This window comes from Podarcis pityusensis (genome assembly GCF_964106645.2).
Source record: "Podarcis pityusensis genome assembly, chromosome: 2".
In the NCBI taxonomy this organism is placed as follows: Eukaryota; Metazoa; Chordata; class Lepidosauria; order Squamata; family Lacertidae; genus Podarcis; species Podarcis pityusensis.
This window is the reverse complement of record NC_138029.1, coordinates 123,352,637-123,376,078: the sequence shown is the minus strand read 5'-3', so window position 1 is coordinate 123,376,078 and position 23,442 is coordinate 123,352,637. Positions and strand designations below refer to the sequence as shown.

Here is a 23,442-nt window from a genome sequence, read left to right as displayed (position 1 = left end):
GTTGCAGATCTTGCAAAAATCCCTGTAATTTCTCTTACAAGTCTTATTAGAGGAACGTCTTTTTCAAAAGAGTGCAAAATGTTTATTCACCAGCTGATGTCGCTGTTTGAGTCACTCCCTCTCTGCGATTTTCGACCCCCTTCTAAATCTATGTCCGTCTATGTCAGTCTTATGCAATTCATTTCCGTTCCTCAAACCAGGAAATGTCGGTCTAAGAAAATGTCGGAGCGCGTGAGTCAGCAGAAGTACCGTATTTTTCGTCCCATAGGACGCTCCGTCCCATAGGACGCACCTAGTTTTTTTGGGGGGAAATAAAGAAAAAAAATTTTTCCTTTATTTCCCCCGCAAAAGCAGGTCGGAGAAACCGAACAAGGTCGAGGAACAGCGGGATGGCGATGCTGCGCCTCCCTGCTGTCCCCCGAGCTTGTGGGGCTGGCCGATGTCTGCCCGGCGCGAGGGGTGCTCTGCTTCAGGGCACTCCGCCCCCCGGGTGGCATTCTGCTATCCGCAGCGTGGGGAGCCCTGGGGGCCTGTGTTTTAAATATGTTGTTAGCTGCATCGAGCCCGGTTTTCTGAACCAGGAAGGGTGGAGTATAAATAAAAAAAACATTTATTTATTTATTTATTTATTTATTTATTATTCTGCAAACCTAGCGAGGATGGAAGGAGGAAGATGGACAGTTGACCTGGTCAGGCTGTCTCCCACCACCTCTGACTGTTCTCTCCCAGGACCCTCAGAGAGATCTGGTGAGTTCCAGGGAATGGAGATGGGGACCTGGGGAAATGTTGGGATTGAGGGAGCCCACCTGGCAAGAAAACGAGGAAGGCTGCAGGGCCAGAGCTCCGGGCTAGCAGTGATAAAAGGTAGAAAGAAAGGACATGAATGTTTTTTAATGGTGACATGGGCATAGTCAGAGTTTTGGGGCTGTTGTCTACCAGCTCCATCTGGTACACAGGCTGAGACCCTACCTGCACACAGACTGTGATACATGCTATGGTTATCTCCCGCTTGGATTGCTACAATGCGCTCTAGGTGGGGCTGCCTTTGAAGGTGACTCGGAAACTACAATTAACCCAGAAAGCAGCAGCTCAACTGGTGACTGGGAGCAGTTGCCAGGAGCATATAACACTGGTCTTAAAGGATCTACATTGGCTCAGAGTATGTTTCCAAGCACAATTCAAAGTGTTGGTCCTGACCTTTAAATCTCTAAACGGCCTTGGCCCTGTAGACCTGAATGAGCATCTCCACCTCCTTTGTTCTGCCCGGACAATGAGGTCCAACTCTGAGGGTCATCTGCTGGTTTCGTCACAGTAAGAAGTGAAGTAGTGGAACCAGCCCTGTGGAACACCCTCCCTTCAGATGTCAAGGAGATAAAGAACTACGTAGCTTTTGGAAGACGTCCGAAGGCAGCCCTGTATTGGGAAGTTTTTAATGTTTGCTGTTTTCCCTTAATTTTAGCAGGTGATGACCAGGGCAATAATGGTTCTCGGGGCTCATCAGAAAGAAATAAGCATGAAGCGAAGAGAACAAATGATAGCCCTTCGTGTGGCAAAACGTTCAAAGGTAAATCGAGCCTCAGCCCACACTGCAGAATCCACTCAGAGGAGACACTGTGTAAATGCTTGGTGTGTGGAAAGAGCTTCAGTGACAGCTCAGGCCTAAAATCACATCAAAGAATTCACGCAGGACAGGAATCATACCAATGCCTAGAATGTGGAAAGAGTTTCAAGCGCCACTCAAACCTTACAACACATCAGGAAGTCCACAGCAGGGAGAAACCACATAGGTGCTCTGAGTGTGGAAAGAGCTTCAGTTGCAGGAGAAACCTTACAGAACATCAAAAACTTCACACAGGGGAGAAACCGTATACCTGTTTTGACTGTGGAAAGACCTTCCGTCACAGCTCAAGCCTTGTTTCGCATCAAAAAACCCACACAGGGGAGAAGCCGTATAAATGTTTGGAGTGCGAAATGAGCTTCACTCACAGCTCAAGTCTTATATCGCACCAAAGAATTCACACAGGAGAGAAATCTTATAAATGTACAGAGTGCGGAAGGAGCTTTGCTCACAGTGCTAGCCTTACTTCACATAAGAGAACCCACACAGGGGACAAACCATATAAATGCTTGGAATGTGGAAAGAGCTTCAGCCAGAGTTCACACCTTAGTTCACACAAGAGAACTCACACTGGTGAGAAGCCATATAAATGCTTTGAGTGTGGGAAGAGCTTCAGTCAGAGTTCACACCTTACTGTGCATGAGCGAATCCATACAGGGGAAAAACCATATAAATGTGTGACATGTGGAAAGAGCTTTAGTAACTGCACATACCTTGTTTGCCATCGCAGAATCCATACAGGAGAGAAGCCATATAAGTGCTTTGAGTGTGGAAAGAGCTTCAGCCAGGTTACAAGCCTTCATATACATCAAAAAATTCACAGAGGTGAAAAACTGTATGCATGTTTTGAGTGTGGAAAGAGCTTCACTCAAAGCTCAAGCCTTGAACGTCATCAAAGAATTCACACAGGGGTGAAACCATATACCTGTTTTGAGTGTGGAAAGAACTTCAGTCACAGCACAAGCCTTACATATCATCAAAGAATTCACACGGGAGAAACCATATAAATGTTTGGACTGTGGAAAGAGATTTGCACAGGGATCTAAGCTTACTTCTCATAAAAGAACTCACATGGGATAAACCATATATATGCTTGGAGTGTGGGAAAATATTTGGTCAGATTTCACAACTCATTTTGCATAAGCGAATCAAGAGGAAAGAAATATTGAGATGCTTGTAATGCGGAAAGCATTTTAATTAGAGCACCGCTGTTGCTAAACTTCATGGAATTCATACAATAATTCTCATGGGAGAAATGGTACAGCTGCTGTCACGAAGGTGCCGTCAACTACAGGGCTGGCTGCCTGCCTGGTGAAATCAGTGGTGCTGTGAGCTTCTTTTGCTTCTTTCATTTAAATCAACAAAAACACACAGAAACATGGAATGTATGTCCTCAAAAACCTGAGCTGTTGCCTAGAGTGAGTGTTCCTGCCCCCAGCAGTTACTTCCTGGCCTTGAGTCCCTTCCTGTTGTCTACGGGGGCCGCTAATGGAAAATCTCTGTGTCTGTTTGGCTTTCTGCTCTGAGAGATGAAGGGCACGCCTGGTTGTAGGGGAAGGAGGGGACTCCAGTATACTAGAGACATCGTGTCGCTTGGCTGCTGTGATATTTCTAACGCAACAGGCTCCTGTCTCTGTTCAGGGCTGGAGCACCTGCTATCTTGCTCCTGTTGATCCACTATTTCCCAGCTGCTTCCTTCCTTCTGCGGTGTGTCCCATCTCAAACCACAGCAATTCTAGGTCCATACTCCCTTCCTCTTCCCCTTCTCTGAAGCCTATTGGAGTGGCAGTCTCCACCACTCTTGCTCATCTCATCTTTGAAAACAGACCAAAGGATGGCCTAATAGGGTCACACTCTTATCTAAGGAAGCATGTTGTGTGGAAAGGCAGGGGGAAAAGGCCAGAGCATCATGTACTGCTTCTGAACTCCTGCAGGTTTCTGGCTGGTGCTCTTGGGTACAAGATGGTGCCATCCATGGACCTTGGGTCAGATCCTGCAAAACAGTTATTGAAAGCGGACCAGGATTCATTGCTTTTGTTTTGTAGCAGTTGGGTAATTTGATTGTAGCTGGTAATGAGGCATTTCCCTTCTTTCCTCCAGGGGTGTCCCACCTTTTCCTTGTAACTTCTAGATGAATTAAAGCATTATATTTGAGCATTATCATGGGGGTCAGAGTAATACATTTTGTTACATGTGTGCTGTTGTAGTTACCTTTCACTGGAAAGGTGGAATATAATCAGGTATACCTATAAATGCACATGCAGAAAAACACATGCATACTCAGAAATAATAAAATTCCTTGCTTATAAACCACTGCAGGAGGAAGCAACGCCTTGAAGCAACATTCCAACATATTGTTAGTTACAAGCAGGCCAACTAATTCAGATTAACACCATCAGCTTCTGTCCATCTTTATAGAATAAGTAAAAATGCTATATTCTTAACCATATTGGATTATCTTTTTTTAAAAAAGGGAAGGGGGAAATTGAGTTCCCCTAAGTGTTTTCATTTGGAAAATCTTAACGCACTTCTAGTCATGCAAATTCTTCATAGCTTTCCTGAAAGCTCTAATGGAAACTTTTGGAACAGGGCAGAATTAAAGCAGTAAACGGCTCCATTTTAGGAAGAAAGTGAAGTAAACTGCCTTTTAAAAAAATACAGTGGTACCTCAGGTTACAGACGCTTCAGGTTACAGACTCTGCGAAGTCAGAAATAGTACCTCAGGTTAAGAACTTAGCTTCAGGATGAGAACAGAAATCGTGTGACGGCGGCAGCGGGAGGCCCCATTAGCTAAAGTGGTACCTCAGGTTAAGAACAGTTTCAGGTTGAGAACGGACCTCTGGAACGAATTAAGTACTTAACCTGAGGTACCACTGTAGAAGACATTGCAATTATTCAGCCTCGAACTTGCCAGCCTGGAGTGCAGTTGCCAAGTCACCTCTGTCCCGAAGGGGGCATAGCTGGCAAACCTGCAGAGGTGAGAAAAGCCATGGGGGGCAACCAGTGGGAGTGGAGAGGAGCCCCTCCGAAGTTTTGGAGGGAAGATCTTGAGAGGCCAGGGGCTGAGCTGGATTGGAAAGCAGTAAATAAAATGGAAACCTTTCTTTTAAATAAAAGCATACATGTGCTAGGAACTCCGCAAGAGCTGAGCTATTGTTTAGAATAGAACAGAATGAATTGTAAGAATACTATTTAAGAACCTATTTATAAACTGAAAACAAGATGAGGCGAGAAAATAAATATAATCAGCCCAACAGTTACCAATAAAGTGCATGTATTACTCAGCCATAAATAAAACTTTCACAAATCCAACTTGGTTAGGAAGCACCCTAAATTGACAGCATTCATAGCTGGGATCCAAGGAATCGCTTCTGTCAACCAGAGGGAAAGTTCTGTTGAACGAATGAAATTGTTGGAGAGGCGATGGAGGAAATTGTTGGAATGTTGATGAGAGAGAGAAATGCAAGGTGGGGCATCGTGTTGGGCTGCGACCAGTGGAGTAGAGTGGGTTGTCAGCACCCGGGGCAAGGCAAGTAATTTGCGTCCCCTAACCCGTGGATTTGCGCCCCCTAACCTGTGGATTTGCGCCCCCTAACCCTAACCCCCAGATGTTGCGCCCGGTGCGGCCGGCCCCCCCTGCACCCCCCCACGCTACGCCACTGGCTGCGACAGATTGTAATGGATTGCTTCCAAGTCGGTTCAGCAACAGATTGGGGGTGTGGGAGGAATCACCCCCAACCGCCTTGTATTTCGCCAGAAGAAAGGTAGCAACCCTCTTTTATGGGGTACAAAGAAGCAGAATCTGCAATGTCCCCAGCACCTTATAGTTTGGGGTGGAGGGTGGAGTGGGGTGGGGGGAATACTGGCTCTTCAAGGGTTAAAGGCAGCGATTATATTGCTAGAGAGGACTTCCTGGGGGGAGAGGGAAAGCGTCACTTCCTCCTCCGTTTGTCACATTTGAACAGCTGCGAGGGAGGAGATTCTGCAGCGCGGAAGACGGTGCCTTTTGCAAGGTAGGAAAAGAGGGATATATTTGGGGGGCGGAGGGGGCTCCCGTGCCAGAGCAGGAGAGAAGCCCTCCGGGAGAGGAGCATGCATGGGGTTGCACCCCACATTTGAGCCCCGAAAGAGCAAAGGACCTCGAGGGCTGCAGGGGCGCCCCTGGAGGAGAGCAAGGCAAGAAGGCGAGGCGGGGGGGGGAGGGAGTTTTAGGGTGGGGTAGGAACCCCCCCCAAAAAGGAAAGGGGGCAGGATGCCTCTGGGGAGAGGAGGAAGGAGGCATGGATGTTTTGGAAAGAAAGGGGTCGAGTAGAGAGGGCAGGATTAGACCAAAGGGGGGGGTCTTGTATCGGGGACTTTCTGCCTGCTGAGGAGATGCTCCGCTCTTGAGCTGCAGCCCCTTCCCCTAAAGTGGGGTTGGGGGAGGAGGTGGAATGGAGGGAGGCAGCCAGGTCACAGCTCCAGGCTGGCAGAGAGAGAAGGAAGCCAAAAAAGGAATGTTTTGAATGTTGGTGGGAAGAAGATTCTCTTTCAGGCATGACTCCACTTTCGTCGCATGGTGGGGTTCAGGAGGGGGGACACTCCTCTTTTATCACGGGAGCTCCACACCTAGGCAGGCTTATCATTCACCAGGAAAATACGTTGGGTGGGAAAATAGCTGCAGGGCCTCTGAGGCTCCCTTTGCTTCTTCCTCCCTCCCAGGAACCTGCAGCTTCTGAGCTCCTCATGAAGGATAGAAGAAGCTGATCCTGCAAACCTAGCAAGGATGGAAGGGGGAAGGTGGACGGTTGACCTGGTCAGGTTGTCTCCTGCATTCCTCCCAACGACCTCCAAACTTTCCCTCCCAGGACCCTCAGAGAGATCTGGTGAGTGGCAGGGAATGGAGATGGGGACCTTGGGAGATGTTGGGGGGTGAAGAAGCTCCCCTGGCAAGAAAACAAGGAAGGCTGCAGGGCCAGAGCTCTGGACTAGCAGAAATAAAAGGTAAAAACAAAGGAAAGGAATGGTTTAATGGTGATGTGTACAAGATTCATTTTCATGCGTGACTCCTTTCGTCTCTGGTGGGGGATCAGGAGGAAGACACCCCACTTTTACCATGGAAACTGTGACTGGGAGCTCCACGGATAATGAGGCTTCCACAGCCCCCTTAGGATCTGCTTTCAGGTCACTAATATGCCTACCATTCCCTGAGGGCTGGAAGGAAGACAGCTCCCTGGTGCAAGGCCCATTTCCACCTGGCCTAGGGGGTGGAGCCCAGACTCACCTTGAACAGCCTAAAGAGGCTCCTGGGAGGCCACTGGGACATTGCTGGAACATCTCTTGGGTTGGGGGCAAATGACAAAAATGTTTTATAATGTTAAAAACAGTTCTCGTTTTGGTTCCTCTGTTTTGTTTTCGTTGAGTTGGTGTTGATTAAATGTTTATTTGGGGTTAGTGGTTATTTTAATTTGGGTATAACTGTAAACATGTTGTTGTTGCTATTCTTATTATTGGTTTGTTTGTTGCCTGTATAGGATATTTCTGTTTTTTATGTTTGATGTTTTGTTCTGTTTTTATATATGCTCTTAGCCGCACTGGGTGGCTGTGAGAAGCCCACCAGATTGGGGGATATAAATTTGTAATATATGCCCCATTAGGGCTTCTGCAGGGGCTGGAGAATATCTAGGGCAGAGGAATCCCTGCAGCTTCTCTGAGGCTCCTTTTACTCCTCCCTCCCTCCTTCCCAAGGAACCTGCAGCTTCTTTAGGCTTCTGAGCTCCTCAGGAAGGATGAAAGAGGCTGATCCTCTTTGACCCTCTTTCTGCTAATAACAACACCTTGAAGATCCCGGGCCCCAGGGAAATTAGACTGGCCTTGACTAGAGCCAGGGCCTTTTCAGCCGTGGCCCCGGCCTGCTGGACTGCTCTCCCACAAGAGACCAGGGCCCTGCGGGATTTGACATCTTTCCGCAGGGCCTGCAAGACGGAGCTGTTCTGCCAGGCCTTTGGGCAGGATGCAGTTTGACTTACTTTCCTTTGTATAAAACAAGCCCGAAGGAGGCCCCCAACCTGCTCACAGGTCCTTGTATGATCAGTGGAAACAGTTGGTCCTGGCAAGTATTAACCACTCTGAATTCCAACATGATAATTGCCAACTGCTTAGATTTTAACTTGTCTGAATTAATTTTAAGATGTATTTTAATTAATTGATGTCTGTTTTTATGCATATTGTGTTGTTTTTATGATGCTAGCCACTCTGGGCCCTGCCTCGGCCAGAGAAGGCAGGATACAAAAATTATTATTATTATTATTATTATTATTATTTATTCTCCTGCAGATCTAGCAAGGATGGAAGGCGGAAGATGGACGGTTGACCTGGTCAGGCTGTCTCCCACCACCTCTGACTGTTCTCTCCCAGTACCCTCAGAGAGATCTGGTGAGTGGCAGGGAATGGTGATGGGGACCCGGGGAGATGTTGGGAGTGAGGAAGCCCCCCTGGCAAGAAAACGAGGAAGGCTGCAGGGCCAGAGTTCTGGGCTGTGAGAGATGAAAGGTAGAAAAGGAAAGGAATGTTTTTCAGTGGTGGCATGGGCGCAAGATTTTTGGTGGGGGGGGCAGGCCTTTTGTTAGGGGGGCAGCACTGGCATGATTGGCCAGTTAGTTAAGTATTTCTAATGTTTTACCTGATCTGGGGGGCTGCCCCCCACCCCTCCTTGGCTATGCCCAGGAATGGTGGTGTGAAGAAAATTCTTTTTCAGAGTATAATGTGTTGTGTCCTGAATCTTCCGACACTCACTGGTATAGCTGCAGCAATTGCCAGATGAGGGACTGAATGGGCTTCATCTCAGTATGGAGCCAGATTTCCCCCCAGTTTGCAGCAGCCAAGCTGCCAGGTCAGCAGTGAGAAACTTGTGGGTCATGGCAGCAGTCCCTCTCTAGCTCACGAAGCCATTTTCCTCAAACCGTGTTCTGCTGCCCTACATATCAGAGGTCAGGGGCCAGGATGTGACTGCAAAGGATATGTATCAGGATCCCGAAAGTGCACCGCTGATTGTTCCTTGGCAGCTGAGACTTTCTGTCAGTGCAGGTCAGCTGATGAAACCTTATGATTATGATGCAGCACTTTGGGATCTTCACTAGTTGCAGATCTTGCAAAAATCCCTGTAATTTCTCTTACAAGTCTTATTAGAGGAACGTCTTTTTCAAAAGAGTGCAAAATGTTTATTCACCAGCTGATGTCGCTGTTTGAGTCACTCCCTCTCTGCGATTTTCGACCCCCTTCTAAATCTATGTCCGTCTATGTCAGTCTTATGCAATTCATTTCCGTTCCTCAAACCAGGAAATGTCGGTCTAAGAAAATGTCGGAGCGCGTGAGTCAGCAGAAGTACCGTATTTTTCGTCCCATAGGACGCTCCGTCCCATAGGACGCACCTAGTTTTTTGGGGGGGAAATAAAGAAAAAAATTTTTTCCTTTATTTCCCCCGCAAAAGCAGGTCGGGGAAACCGAACAAGGTCGAGGAACAGCGGGATGGCGATGCTGCGCCTCCCTGCTGTCCCCCGAGCTTGTGGGGCTGGCCGATGTCTGCCCGGCGCGAGGGGCACTCTGCTTCAGCGCACTCCGCCCCCTGGGTGGCATTCTGCTATCTGCAGCGTGGGGAGCCCTGGGGGCCTGTGTTTTAAATATGTTGTTAGCTGCATCGAGCCCGGTTTTCTGAACCAGGAAGGGTGGAGTATAAATAAAAAAAACATTTATTTATTTATTTATTTATTTATTTATTTATTTATTTATTATTCTGCAAACCTAGCGAGGATGGAAGGAGGAAGATGGACAGTTGACCTGGTCAGGCTGTCTCCCACCACCTCTGACTGTTCTCTCCCAGGACCCTCAGAGAGATCTGGTGAGTTCCAGGGAATGGAGATGGGGACCTGGGGAAATGTTGGGATTGAGGAAGCCCACCTGGCAAGAAAACGAGGAAGGCTGCAGGGCCAGAGCTCCGGGCTAGCAGAGATAAAAGGTAGAAAGAAAGGACATGAATGTTTTTTAATGGTGACATGGGCATAGTCAGAGTTTTGGGGCTGTTATCTACCAGCTCCATCTGGTACACAGGCTGAGACCCTACCTGCACACAGACTGTGATACATGCTATGGTTATCTCCCGCTTGGATTGCTACAATGCGCTCTAGGTGGGGCTGCCTTTGAAGGTGACTCGGAAACTACAATTAACCCAGAAAGCAGCAGCTCAACTGGTGACTGGGAGCAGTTGCCAGGAGCATATAACACTGGTCTTAAAGGATCTACATTGGCTCAGAGTATGTTTCCAAGCACAATTCAAAGTGTTGGTGCTGACCTTTAAAGCTCTAAACGGCCTCGGCCCTGTAGACCTGAATGAGCATCTCCATCTCCTTCGTTCTGCCCGGACAATGAGGTCCAACTCTGAGGGTCATCTGCTGGTTTCGTCACAGTAAGAAGTGAAGTAGTGGAACCAGCCCTGTGGAACACTCTCCCTTCAGATGTCAAGGAGATAAAGAACTACGTAGCTTTTAGAAGGCGTCCGAAGGCAGCCCTGTATTGGGAAGTTTTTAATGTTTGCTGTTTTCCCTTAATTTTAGCAGGTGATGACCAGGGCAATAATGGTTCTCGGGGCTCATCAGAAAGAAATAAGCATGAAGCGAAGAGAACAAATGATAGCCCTTCGTGTGGCAAAACGTTCAAAGGTAAATCGAGCCTCAGCCCACACTGCAGAATCCACTCAGAGGAGACACTGTGTAAATGCTTGGTGTGTGGAAAGAGCTTCAGTGACAGCTCAGGCCTAAAATCACATCAAAGAATTCACGCAGGACAGGAATCATACCAATGCCTAGAATGTGGAAAGAGTTTCAAGCGCCACTCAAACCTTACAACACATCAGGAAGTCCACAGCAGGGAGAAACCACATAGGTGCTCTGAGTGTGGAAAGAGCTTCAGTTGCAGGAGAAACCTTACAGAACATCAAAAACTTCACACAGGGGAGAAACCGTATACCTGTTTTGACTGTGGAAAGACCTTCCGTCACAGCTCAAGCCTTGTTTCGCATCAAAAAACCCACACAGGGGAGAAGCCGTATAAATGTTTGGAGTGCGAAATGAGCTTCACTCACAGCTCAAGTCTTATATCGCACCAAAGAATTCACACAGGAGAGAAATCTTATAAATGTACAGAGTGCGGAAGGAGCTTTGCTCACAGTGCTAGCCTTACTTCACATAAGAGAACCCACACAGGGGACAAACCATATAAATGCTTGGAATGTGGAAAGAGCTTCAGCCAGAGTTCACACCTTAGTTCACACAAGAGAACTCACACTGGTGAGAAGCCATATAAATGCTTTGAGTGTGGGAAGAGCTTCAGTCAGAGTTCACACCTTACTGTGCATGAGCGAATCCATACAGGGGAAAAACCATATAAATGTGTGACATGTGGAAAGAGCTTTAGTAACTGCACATACCTTGTTTGCCATCGCAGAATCCATACAGGAGAGAAGCCATATAAGTGCTTTGAGTGTGGAAAGAGCTTCAGCCAGGTTACAAGCCTTCATATACATCAAAAAATTCACAGAGGTGAAAAACTGTATGCATGTTTTGAGTGTGGAAAGAGCTTCACTCAAAGCTCAAGCCTTGAACGTCATCAAAGAATTCACACAGGGGTGAAACCATATACCTGTTTTGAGTGTGGAAAGAACTTCAGTCACAGCACAAGCCTTACATATCATCAAAGAATTCACACGGGAGAAACCATATAAATGTTTGGACTGTGGAAAGAGATTTGCACAGGGATCTAAGCTTACTTCTCATAAAAGAACTCACATGGGATAAACCATATATATGCTTGGAGTGTGGGAAAATATTTGGTCAGATTTCACAACTCATTTTGCATAAGCGAATCAAGAGGAAAGAAATATTGAGATGCTTGTAATGCGGAAAGCATTTTAATTAGAGCACCGCTGTTGCTAAACTTCATGGAATTCATACAATAATTCTCATGGGAGAAATGGTACAGCTGCTGTCACGAAGGTGCCGTCAACTACAGGGCTGGCTGCCTGCCTGGTGAAATCAGTGGTGCTGTGAGCTTCTTTTGCTTCTTTCATTTAAATCAACAAAAACACACAGAAACATGGAATGTATGTCCTCAAAAACCTGAGCTGTTGCCTAGAGTGAGTGTTCCTGCCCCCAGCAGTTACTTCCTGGCCTTGAGTCCCTTCCTGTTGTCTACGGGGGCCGCTAATGGAAAATCTCTGTGTCTGTTTGGCTTTCTGCTCTGTGAGATGAAGGGCACACCTGGTTGTAGGGGAAGGAGGGGACTCCAGTATACTAAAGACATCGTGTCGCTTGGGTGCTGTGATATTTCTAACGCAACAGGCTCCTGTCTCTGTTCAGGGCTGGAGCACCTGCTATCTTGCTCCTGTTGATCCACTATTTCCCAGCTCCTTCCTTCTTCTGCGGTGTGTCCCATCTCAAACCACCGCAATTCTAGGTCCATACTCCCTTCCTCTTCCCCTTCTCTGAAGCCTATTGGAGTGGCAGTCTCCACCACTCTTGCTCATCTCATCTTTGAAAACAGACCAAAGGATGGCCTAATAGGGTCACACTCTTATCTAAGGAAGCATGTTGTGTGGAAAGGCAGGGGGAAAAGGCCAGAGCATCATGTACTGCTTCTGAACTCCTGCAGGTTTCTGGCTGGTGCTCTTGGGTACAAGATGGTGCCATCCATGGACCTTGGGTCAGATCCTGCAAAACAGTTATTGAAAGCGGACCAGGATTCATTGCTTTTGTTTTGTAGCAGTTGGGCAATTTGATTGTAGTTGGTAATGAGGCATTTTCTTTCTTTCCTCCAGGTGTGTCCCACCTTTTCCTTGTAACTTCTAGATGAATTAAAGCATTATATTTGAGCATTATCATGGGGGTCAGAGTAATACATTTTGTTACATGTGTGCTGTTGTAGTTACCTTTCACTGGAAAGGTGGAATATAATCAGGTATACCTATAAATGCACATGCAGAAAAACACATGCATACTCAGAAATAATAAAATTCCTTGCTTATAAACCCCTGGACGAGGAAGCAACGCCTTGAAGCAACATTCCAACATATTGTTAGTTACAAGCAGGCGAACTAATTCAGATTAACACCATCAGCTTCTGTCCATCTTTATAGAATAAGTAAAAAAGCTATATTCTTAACCATATTGGATTATCTTTTTTAAAAAAGGGAAGGGGGAAATTGAGCTCCCCTAAGTGTTTTCATTTTGAAAATCTTAACACACTTCTAGTCATGCAAATTCTTCATAGCTTTCCTGAAAGCTCTAATGGAAACTTTTGGAACAGGGCAGAATTAAAGCAGTAAACAGCTCCATTTTAGGAAGAAAGTGAAGAAAACTGCCTTTTAAAAAAATACAGTGGTACCTCAGGTTACAGACGCTTCAGGTTACAGACTCTGCGAAGTCAGAAATAGTACCTCAGGTTAAGAACTTAGCTTCAGGATGAGAACAGAAATCGTGTGACGGCGGCAGCGGGAGGCCCCATTAGCTAAAGTGGTACCTCAGGTTAAGAACAGTTTCAGGTTAAGAACGGACCTCCAGAACAAATTAAGTTCTTAACCCAAGGTACCACTGTAGTTGTTTATTCAATGTTGAATATTTATATACAGAATGATAAAAAGTACAAAAATGCAGATACTATGGACGTTAATAGTTTAAGGAATAAATTCACAATATACAATCCCTGTGTACCTGTGTGTGTATATGGGGTGAGAGGAAGGAGGGGAGGAAAGTGTATCTGAAGGAAGGGCTTGTGGTCTCAAGGATATGACATTCACCATTTACTCAGACGCTTCAGGTTACATACGCTTCAGGTTACAGACTCTGCTAACCCAGAAATAGTACCTCGGGTTAAGAACTTTGCTTCAGGATGAGAACAGAAATTGTGGTCTGGCGGCGCAGCAGCAGCAGCGGGAGGCCGCATTAGCTAAAGTGGTGCTTCAGGTTAAGAACAGTTTCAGGTTAAGAACGGACCTCTGGAACGAATTAAGTACTTAACCTGAGGTACCACTGTGGGGTTTGGAACTTAACAGGTTAAGTTGTTCCCATGATGCCTCAGCATTCTGACGTCAGCTTTCGAAGCTGGGAGGAGTTTCTGTTCTCTTCCTCTCTGTCTGCTGAGGGAAGAAGGACGCAGTTTGTCATGGCTGCAAGAAGCCCAGGGGTTTTCTGGGGAATGTCGGAATAAAGACTGTAAATAGACAAACCTGGATTCTGTGTGGTTTGTCTGGAAGCTAGTGGAAGCTAAGTGATAGCTTTCCCGCTGTGTTAAACTCTGCTAGAGTGTGACAGGAGCGACGGGGGATGGAGCAGAGGCACTCAGAGGAGGAAGTGTGCCGGACCCGGCAGTAAAGAGCTAATTGGGGACCGTAAATCCAATTAGGTCGCGCTAATCAATCAATTTGACAGGTTATGGGTAGCTTAATCACCGATCGTAAAGCTATCACTGGAGGCTGCCGAAACGCTTTGAAGTTTGCGGTTTGAGCAAAGGAGCTGCGGCAGGAGGTGCTGAGATTTTTGCCTGGTGTTAAGAGGCAAAGGAGTAGCTGCGGAGTTTGAGAGCAGCTGGCTGAAAGACGCAAAGGTTGCCTGTGCTGTGTTGCTGAGTGCTGGGAGCTGAAAGCAGCAAGGAATCGTTTCTCCACGGACGGGTGCCGGATAAGCTGGTACGTGAGTAAGCTTGGGGCCCCTTGGGAGAACGGAAGAACATGGCAGACAGCCAGGTCTTTGAGGACATTCCTTTGAGAGGCTCACTTTAAGAAGTTGGGCAACCTGGCTGCTGATCTGAAGTCTATTGTTCTGGGTGCCAGGAAGCCAGAGGCCGCTTGGCTAGCGCTCCAGGAAGCTTGTGAGGCTGGAGGCGGAAGCAAGGGCCGGGAGATGGCTGCATCAGAACAGGAAAGGCAAGATGGCGCTGACCACCTTCGTGAGAGCCGGTGCACAGCTGGGAAGGGCTGTGGGGCCCCAGAGGGGGGCGAAGGGACTATTGTCACTGCTGCGTGTGCTGTGAAGCTTCAGCAGGAGGCCAGAGCCCTGGAGAAGTAAACAAAAGCCTAGAGATGGCTGGAGCCCCTGTTCCTGATGTTTTAGCCTCAAGGAGTGCTGGTGAGCAGGTCGGGGGGGCGAACAATTCCAAAGGCAAGTTTAAGAAGCCTGCTGGAATGAAGTGGCGTTTCAAAGGGGGCGGAGCTGGCAAGGAGTGCTTTTCCGGAAGAAGGCCAGCTGGGAGGAGCCCCGGGCAGTGTTTTTCCACTGGAGTTCGTCGTTGCTACGTGTGTAATTCAACGGAACACTTGCGTCGCTGCTGCCCACGGAGAGCGGAGACAGCTGGGCAGGAAGGTCCCAAGGTCGTTTCTCATGGCAAGCAGTCTCGGAGAGGAGGTCAGCGTGGGAACGCAAGGGAAGGACGTGTCTCAGACGCTGGGGGTTGTTTTCTTATCACTGCTTCTATGGCAACTGTGAAGAACAACTCCAGCCAGGACACGGTGATGCGCTGGGTTTTGGATACTACTGTCAGTAATCACCTGATAAGCAAGCCTACTGGTGGACTGCGGAACTGCAGGGCTGTTTCAACTGGAATGACTGTTATGTTAGCAGACGGAACGAGAAAATCTGTTTCTGGTGTGGCTAACATGTAGAAGACATTGCAATTATTCAGCCTGGAACTTGCCAGAGCCTGGAGTTCAGTTGCCAAGTCACCTCTGTCCCGAAGGGGGCATAGCTGGCAAACCTGCAGAGGTGAGAAAAGCCATGGGGGGGGGCAACCAGTGGGAGTGGAGAGGAGCCCCTCCGAAGTTTTGGAGGGAAGATCTTGAGAGGCCAGGGGCTGAGCTGGATTGGAAAGCAGTAAATAAAATGGAAACATTTCTTTTAAATAAAAGCATACATGTGCTAGGAACTCCGCAAGAGCTGAGCTATTGTTTAGAATAGAACAGAATGAATTGTAAGAATACTATTTAAGAACCTATTTATAAACTGAAAACAAGATTAGGCGAGAAAATAATCAGCCCAACAGTTACCAATAAAGTGCATGTATTACTCAGCCATAAATAAAACTTTCACAAATCCACCTTGGTTAGGAAGCATGCTAAATTGACAGCCTTTATAGCATATTTAACCTGAAGACTGGGGAAAGTCATTCTACACTTCAAGCTGGGATCCAAGGAATCGCTTTTGTCAACCGGAGGGCAAGTTCTGTTGAACAAATGAAATTGTTCGAGAGGCGATGGAGGAAATTGTTGAGAGAGAGAAATGCAATATGGGGCATCGTGCTGGCCTGCGACAGATTGTAATGGATTGCTTCAAAGTCGGTTCAGCAACACATTGGGGGGTGGGAGGAATCACCCCCCAACCGCCCTGTATTTCGCCAGAAGAAAGGTAGCAACCCTACTTTATGGGGTACAAAGAAGCAGAATCCGCAATGTCCCCAGCACCTTACAGTTTGGGGTGGGGGTGGAGGGTTGAAATATACTCAGAGTTGCAAAGTGATTTCATGCTCTTTATTCAGCTCATAGTGGTGAGGAGGAATGAATGAAAGTCCCCTCAAAGTATCTGCTTTATATACATTATTTACACAATGGGCTGCCCATGATTGGCTAATTCTGGAATTCTACTGTAAGCCAATCAGGTTGTGGATTCACTTCTATCTGGAGCATGATTGGGTGGTTCCTGCCAACCAATCATACTGCTGCATTGTTCTAGGACCAATCAGACTGCTGCATTCTGAATCCTATTGTTCTAGGACCAATCAGACTGCTGCCTTTTGGATCCTATTCAATTCAGTACATAACAAGGGTGAAGGGGGATACTGGCTCTTCAAGGGTTAAAGGCAGCGATTATATTATGACGCTGGACTTCCTGGGGGAGAGGAAAAGCGTCACTTCCTCCTCCGTTTGTCACATTTGACAAGCTGCGAGGGAGGAGATTCTGCAGCGCGGAAGACTGTGCCTTTTGCAAGGTAGGAAAAAAGAGGAATATATTTTTTTGGGGGGGAGGGGGCTCCTGTGCCAGAGCAGGAGAGAAGCCCTCCGGGAGAGGAGCATGCATGGGGCTGCACCCCACATTTGAGCCCCGAAAGAGCTGCGGGGAGTGCAAAGGACCTCGAGGGCTGCAGGGGCGCCCCTGGAGGAGAGCAAGGCAAGAAGGCGAGGCGGGGGGGGGGGAGGGAGTTGTAGGGTGGGGTGGGAACTCCCCCCCCCAAACGAAAGGGGGCAGGATGGCTCTGGGAAGAGGAGGACGGAGGCATGGATGTTTTGGAAAGAAAGGGGTCGAGTAGAGAGGGCAGGATTAGACCAAAGGGGGGGGGGTCTTGGATCGGGGACTTTCTGCCTGCTTAGGAGATGCTCCTCCCTTGAGCTACAGCCCCTTCCCTTAAAGTGGGGTTGGGGGGAGGGGGAGGAAGTGGGGGGGGGTCAGCCTTGTCACAGCTCCAGGCTGGCAGAGAAAGAAGGAAGCCAAAAAAGGAATGTTTTTAATGATGGTTGGTAGAAGATCCTCTTTCAGGCGTGACTCCACTTTCCTCACATGGTGGGGTCCAGGAGTGGGGACTCTCCTCTTTTATCAAGGAAACTGCAAGTGGGTGCCCACACCTAGGCAGGCTTATCTTTCACCAGGAAAATATGTTGGGTGGGGAAATGGATGCAGGGCCTCTGAGGCTGCCTTTGCTTCTCCCTCCCCCCTCCCTCCCTCCCTCCCTCGAACCTGCATCTTCTGAGCTCCTCAGGAAGGATGGAACAGGCAGATCCTGCGAACCTAGCGAGGATGGAAGGGGGAAGATGGACGGTTGACCTGGTCCGGCTGCCTCCCCCAACCTCTGACCGTTCCCGTCCCGGACACTCAGAGAGATCTGGTGAGTGTCAGGGAATGGAGTTGGGGGCATGGAGGTTTGGGGAGTGGAAACAAGGAAATTCTGTGGCAAGATAAATCCCTGCAGGCTCCCTTTGCTTCTGCCTGAGTTACGGGGATTGTGGGGGAGGAGGATTTATGGATGGGGGGGAGGGACACAACCCCCAAGTGAGCAGAAAAGACACAGGGGGGAGAAAAGGCAAGGAGGTCTTGACTGGAAGAAGGGAGAGGAAGAGGACCAATGGGTTTCTGTGTGTCAGAAGAGGTAGAATATGCACAGCAGTCCATTGCAGATTTACTCATATGTAAGCTCCACTGAGTTCAACGGGATATACTTTCAGGTCACTACTGAGCGTACCATGCCGGCCTTAAGAAAGATAGAGGAAGCAGACAGATTAATTTGGAATCACAAAAACATGTTTAATAACAGCTTGGGACTGTTGCAGAGGGGATGTCCAGCGGCAGGAGAATATCTAGGGCAGGAGAATTCCCTGCAGGGCTGCTGAGACTTCCTATGCTTCTTTTTCCGTCTCAGGAAAATGCCGCTTGTTTTGCCTTCTGAGCTCCTCAGGAAGGATGAAAGAGTCTGATTCTCCTGGTATGCCTCTCCTGGTATGCCCCGCAGAAGACCTTAAGGTCCATGAATAATCATAGTTTGGGCCCTAAGGAAGTCAGATTATCCTCCACCAGGGCCAGGGCCTTCTCAGTGATGGCTCCGACCTAGTGGAATGCTCCGTCCCATGAGACCAGGGCCCTGCAGGATTTAACTTCCTTCCGCGGGGCCTGTAAGACAGAGCTATTCCACCTGGCTTTCAATTTGAACTTAGCCTGATCTTTTATTCCCCTTCCTTCCCTCCCCCTTCCCTTTTTATGAAGATTACCCGCTCTGGAATCCCACACTAATTCTCCCCTGGTCTCCTCACTGGCCCAAATAGGACTAATTTAGCCAGCTAGCCCTGGTGATCATCTAATGTTTAGGTGGATGGATTTCCACCTAAATTGATTTTTGAATTCTGAATTTATTGTTATTCACGTTTTATACTGTATTTTATGCTGTTTTTTGTTGCATCAATTAAGTGTTTTAAATTTGTTGTTAGCTGCATTGAGCCCGGTTTTCTGAACCAGGAAGGGTGGGGTATAAATATTTATTTATTTATTTATTTATTTATTTATTTATTTATTTATTTATCTGCAAACCTAGCGAGGATGGAAGGAGGAAGATGGACGGTTGACCTGGTCAGGCTGTCTCCCACCACCTTTGAATGCTCCCTCCCAGGACCTTTAGAGAGATCTGGTGAGTTGCAGGGAATGGAGAGGGGGACCTGGGGAGATGTTGGGGGGTGAGGAAGCTCCCCTGGCAAGAAAACAAGGAGGGCTGCAGGGCCAGAGCTCTGGACTGGCAGAGATTAAAGATAGGCAGGAAATGAATGTTTTCTAATGGTGACTTGGGCATAGCCAGGATTTGGGGGCTGCTGTCTACCAGCTCCATCTGGTACACAGGCTGAGACCCTACCTGCACACAGACTGTGGTACATGCTCTGGTTATCTCCCGCTTGGATTGCTACAATGCACTGTAGGTGGGGCTGCCTTTGAAAGTGACTCGGAAACTACAATTAATCCAGAAAGCGGCAGCTCAACTGGTGACTGGGAGCAGTTGCCAGGAGCATATAACACTGGTCTTAAAGGATCTACATCGGCTCAGAGTTTGTTTCTGAGCATCATTCAAAGTGTTGGTGCTGACCTTTAAAGCTCTAAACACCCTGTAGACCTGAAGGAGCATCTCTAACCCCAGACACTGAGGTCCAGCTCTGGTTCCCTCATTGCCAGAAGTGAAGTTACAGGGAACTAGGCAGTGGGCCTGCTCAGTGGTGGCACCCTTCAGATGTCAAGCAGATAAAGAACTATGTAGCTTTTAGAAGACATCTGAAGGCAGCCCTGTATTGGGCAGTTTGATGTTTTATATATGCTGTGGCTGAGGAAACCCAGCCAGATGGGCAGGGCATAAATAATAAAATCACCATCATCATCATCAGATGTTACAGAAAGTCTCACTAGGATGGTGATTTGGATTACATTTTTAATTGTCATCTTCCCTTAACTTTAGCAGGTGATGAACACGACAGTCGTTGTTCTCGGGTCTCATCAGAAAGAACCAAGAATGAAGTCAAAGGAAAGACCTTTCAAGATCAAGAGGAAACAAGACCACAAGAGAAAAACCAAGAAGAAAATAGGAGGTATGAAGGCCTTCTAATGCAGACTGATAACGACCATCAAATCCCAGTCCAGAAAAAACATCAGAAGGGGAAGAGAACAAATGAGAGACCTTTATGTGGCAAAACATTCCAAAGTAAATCTAGGTTCAATTCACACTGCAGAATCCACACAGAGGAGAAACCGTGTGAATGCTTGGTGTGTGGAAAGAACTTCAGTGACAGCTCAGGCCTAAAATCACATGAAAAAATTCACGCAGGACAGGAATCATACAAATGCCTAGAATGTGGAAAGGATTTCAATCGCCACTCATACCTTAAAAGACATTACAAAGTCCACACTGAGGAGAAACCATATACCTGTTTAGAGTGTGGAAAGGCCTTCACTAGCAGATCAAGCCTTGTATATCATAAAAAAATCCACACAGGGGAGAAACCATATACCTGTTTTGAGTGTGGAAAGGCCTTCACTAGCAGCTCAGGCCTTGCAATGCATCAAAAAATCCACACAGGGGAGAAGCCGTATAAATGTTTGGAGTGCGGAATGAGCTTCGCTTACAGCTCAAGTCTTACATTGCATCAAAGAATTCACACTGGGGAGAAATCTTATAAATGTTCGGAGTGCGGAAGGAGCTTTGCTCACAGTGTTAGCCTTACTACACATAAGAGAACCCACACAGGGGAGAAACCATATAAATGCTTGGAATGTGGAAAGTGCTTCAGCCAGAGTTCAAACCTTAGTTCACATAAGAGAACTCACACTGGTGAGAAGCCGTATAAATGCTTTGAGTGTGGGAAGAGCTTCATTCATAGTTCATACCTTACTGTGCATGAGCGAATCCATACAGGGGAAAAACCATATAAATGTGTGACATGTGGAAAGAGCTTTAGTAACTGCACATACCTTGTTAGCCATCGCAGAATCCATACAGGAGAGAAGCCATATAAGTGTTTTGAGTGTGGAAAGAGCTTCCGGCATGGTACAGGCCTTCATAAACATCAAAAAATTCACAGAGGTGAAAAACCATATGCATGTGTTGAGTGTGGAAAGAGCTTCACTCAAAGCTCACAGCTTAAATGTCATCAAAGAATTCACACAGGGGTGAAACCATATACCTGTTTTGAGTGTGGAAAGAACTTCACTGAAAGCTCAAGCCTTAGATCTCATCACAAAGTTCACACAGGGGAGAAACGATATAAATGTTTGGACTGTGGAAAGAGATTTGCACATGGATCTGGCCTTACTTCTCATAAAAGAATTCACACAGGGGAGAAACCATATATATGTTTGGAGTGTGGAAAGAGATTTGCACAGGGATCTGCCCTTACTTCTCATAAAAGAACTCACACAGGGGAGAAACCATATAAATGTTTGGAGTGTGGAAAGAGATTTGCACATGGATCTGCCCTTACTTCTCATAAAAGAACTCACACAGGGGAGAAACCATATAAATGTTTGGAGTGTGGAAAGAGATTTGCACATGGATCTGGCCTTACTTCTCATAAAAGAACTCACATGGGATAAACCATATATATACTTGGAATGTGGGAAAAGATTTGGTCAGATTTTGCAACTCATTTTGCATAAGTGAATCAAGATGGGGAAAATATTTCGATTCTTGTAATGAGGAAAGCACTTTAAGTGGAGCACCGCTAATTTGCAAGATATAGGTTTGTTGGATTTGGAGGGACATAATAACTGTTGGGCTTGGCACCCTTATTGAATTTATGGAAAGGCAAAAATACACAGAGATTTCTCAAATCATATTATAAGGAGATCACTTCTTAAAGTTTGGGAGAAATACAAAGATCGGTTGCAGCCTAAAATCCCGTGGTGGGCCTCTCCAAGCAGAGGCCACAGTGGTGAAGAAAAAAAATACGTTGTGAAATTGGCCTACTTATAAAATAATTTTAAAAGAAGATAACCAGCTGAAACTTAAAAGTTTTGAGGAATTAAGAGATATTATTACAGATTGGTTCCAATATTATCCAATATTCAAAAAAATTAATGTAGATAAAAAGGGTTTGCCAAGGAAACCTCGAGATTTGAGTTACATCAGCCGTGATAAAGTGGTCTCAAGACTTTGGGTATGTTATAACAATGTCCCAATGGGAAAATCTGTGGAAGAATAGTTGGAGATTTACCACGTGCTATGCCGTAAGGGAAAACGTTTTAAAAATGCAGCACCAGTGGTATTTGACTCCATGGAAATTAGCCAAAATGTACAAAGGATCCAAAAGTAACTGTTGGAGATGTGGAGATCAAACAGGCTCACTGTATCATATATGGTGGCAATGTAGCAAAATAAAGAAATTTTGGGAGGAAATCCATTCAGAATTAGAAAAAATGTTAAGACTTTCCTTTACAGTGGGACCTCGGGTTAAGAACTTAATTTGTTCTGGAGGTCCGTTCTTAACCTGAGGTACCACTTTAGCTAATGTGGCCTCCTGCTGCTACCGCGCGATTTCTGTTCTCATCCTGAAACAAAGTTCTTAACCGAGGTACTATTTCTGAGTTAGTGGAGTCTGTAACCTGAAGCATCTGTAACCTGAGGTGTCTGTAACACGAGGTACCACTGTAATAGAAAGCCAGAGGCACATCTGTTGGGGATCACTGACTCAGATATTCCAAAACAAATTAAAGGTATTTTTTTGTATGCAACAGTGGCAGCGAGAGTCCTTATAGCCATCAAGGTGGAAAAGCAACATAATTCCTTCCAGACAGGAGTGGATTCAAAAATTGACTGAATATGCTGAATTAGATAGCTTATCAGGAAAAAATAAACCGAGAGCTGAATTTGTATCAAAATGGGAGTGCCTGATCACCCCATCTGTCTCCTGAGAAATCTCTATGTGGGACAAGAAGCGACAGTTAGAACTGGATATGGAACAACTGATTGGTTCAAAATTGGGAAAGGAGTATGACAAGGCTGTATATTGTCTCCCTGCTTATTTAACTTATGTGCAGAATTCATCATGCGAAAGGCTGGGCTGGATGAATCCCAAGCCGGAATTAAGATTGCCGGAAGAAATATCAAGAACCTCAGATATGCAGATGACACAACCTTGATGGCAGAAAGTGAGGAGGAATTAAAGAACCTTTTATTGAGGGTGAAAGAGGAGAGCGCAAAATATGGTCTGAAGTTGAACATCAAAAAAACGAAGATCATGGCCACTGGGCCCATCACCTCCTGGCAAATAGAAGGGGGGGAAATGGGGGCAGTGAGAGATTTTACTTTCTTCGGCTCCATGATCACTGCAGATGGTGACAGCAGCCACGAAATTAAAAGACGCCTGCTTCTTGGGAGAAAAGCGATGGCAAACCTAGACAGCATCTTAAAAAGCAGAGAAATCACCTTGCCAATAAAGGTCCATATAGTTAAAGCTGTGGTTTTCCCAGTAGTGATGTATGAAAGTGAGAGCTGGACCATAAAAAAGGCTGATTGCTGAAGAATTGATGCTTTATTTTATTTTATTTTTTTTATTTCCTCCCTCCCCCCCCCTCTAAGAATTTTTTTTTTTTTTTTTACAAATCTCTTTATTTATTTCATACACATACACATACACATACATCAATACTACTAAAAGAAAAAAAAAGAAACAACCAGAAAAAATCAAAAATGAAACATAAATATGAATATAGGTACATAGCAAACATAACCAAGAAACCAAAAAAGGAAAAAAAAAAAAAAGAATAGATAAAAATAATAGTGACATAATCTGC

General features: G+C 46.4%; 1 protein-coding gene and 2 long non-coding RNA genes across 3 annotated transcripts in view; 1 reads left to right on the top strand and 2 right to left on the bottom strand.

Moving 5' to 3' along the window:
- The window catches only part of LOC308469360 (uncharacterized protein), a 48,180-nt gene extending 24,955 nt beyond the window's left edge, over positions 1–23,225 (top strand). The window contains exons 6-11 of the mRNA XM_080991689.1: positions 655–747; positions 1,460–1,564; positions 7,934–8,032; positions 9,402–9,494; positions 18,710–18,802; positions 19,613–23,225. Of these exons, the coding sequence (XP_080847815.1) occupies positions 655–747; positions 1,460–1,564; positions 7,934–8,032; positions 9,402–9,494; positions 18,710–18,802; positions 19,613–21,243 (2,114 nt within the window). The 3' untranslated portion in view covers positions 21,244–23,225. The remainder of the gene's footprint in view (positions 1–654; positions 748–1,459; positions 1,565–7,933; positions 8,033–9,401; positions 9,495–18,709; positions 18,803–19,612) is intronic.
- LOC308470208 overlaps positions 1–23,442 on the bottom strand; it is a 116,129-nt gene that overhangs the window by 9,284 nt on the left and 83,403 nt on the right. The gene's annotated exons all lie outside the window — the stretch shown is intronic.
- Positions 649–9,146, bottom strand: LOC308470263. The gene is made up of 2 exons (XR_013982315.1): positions 8,061–9,146; positions 649–775 (listed from the first exon to the last, which is right to left on the bottom strand). It is a non-coding gene; the product is annotated as an uncharacterized lncRNA (long non-coding RNA).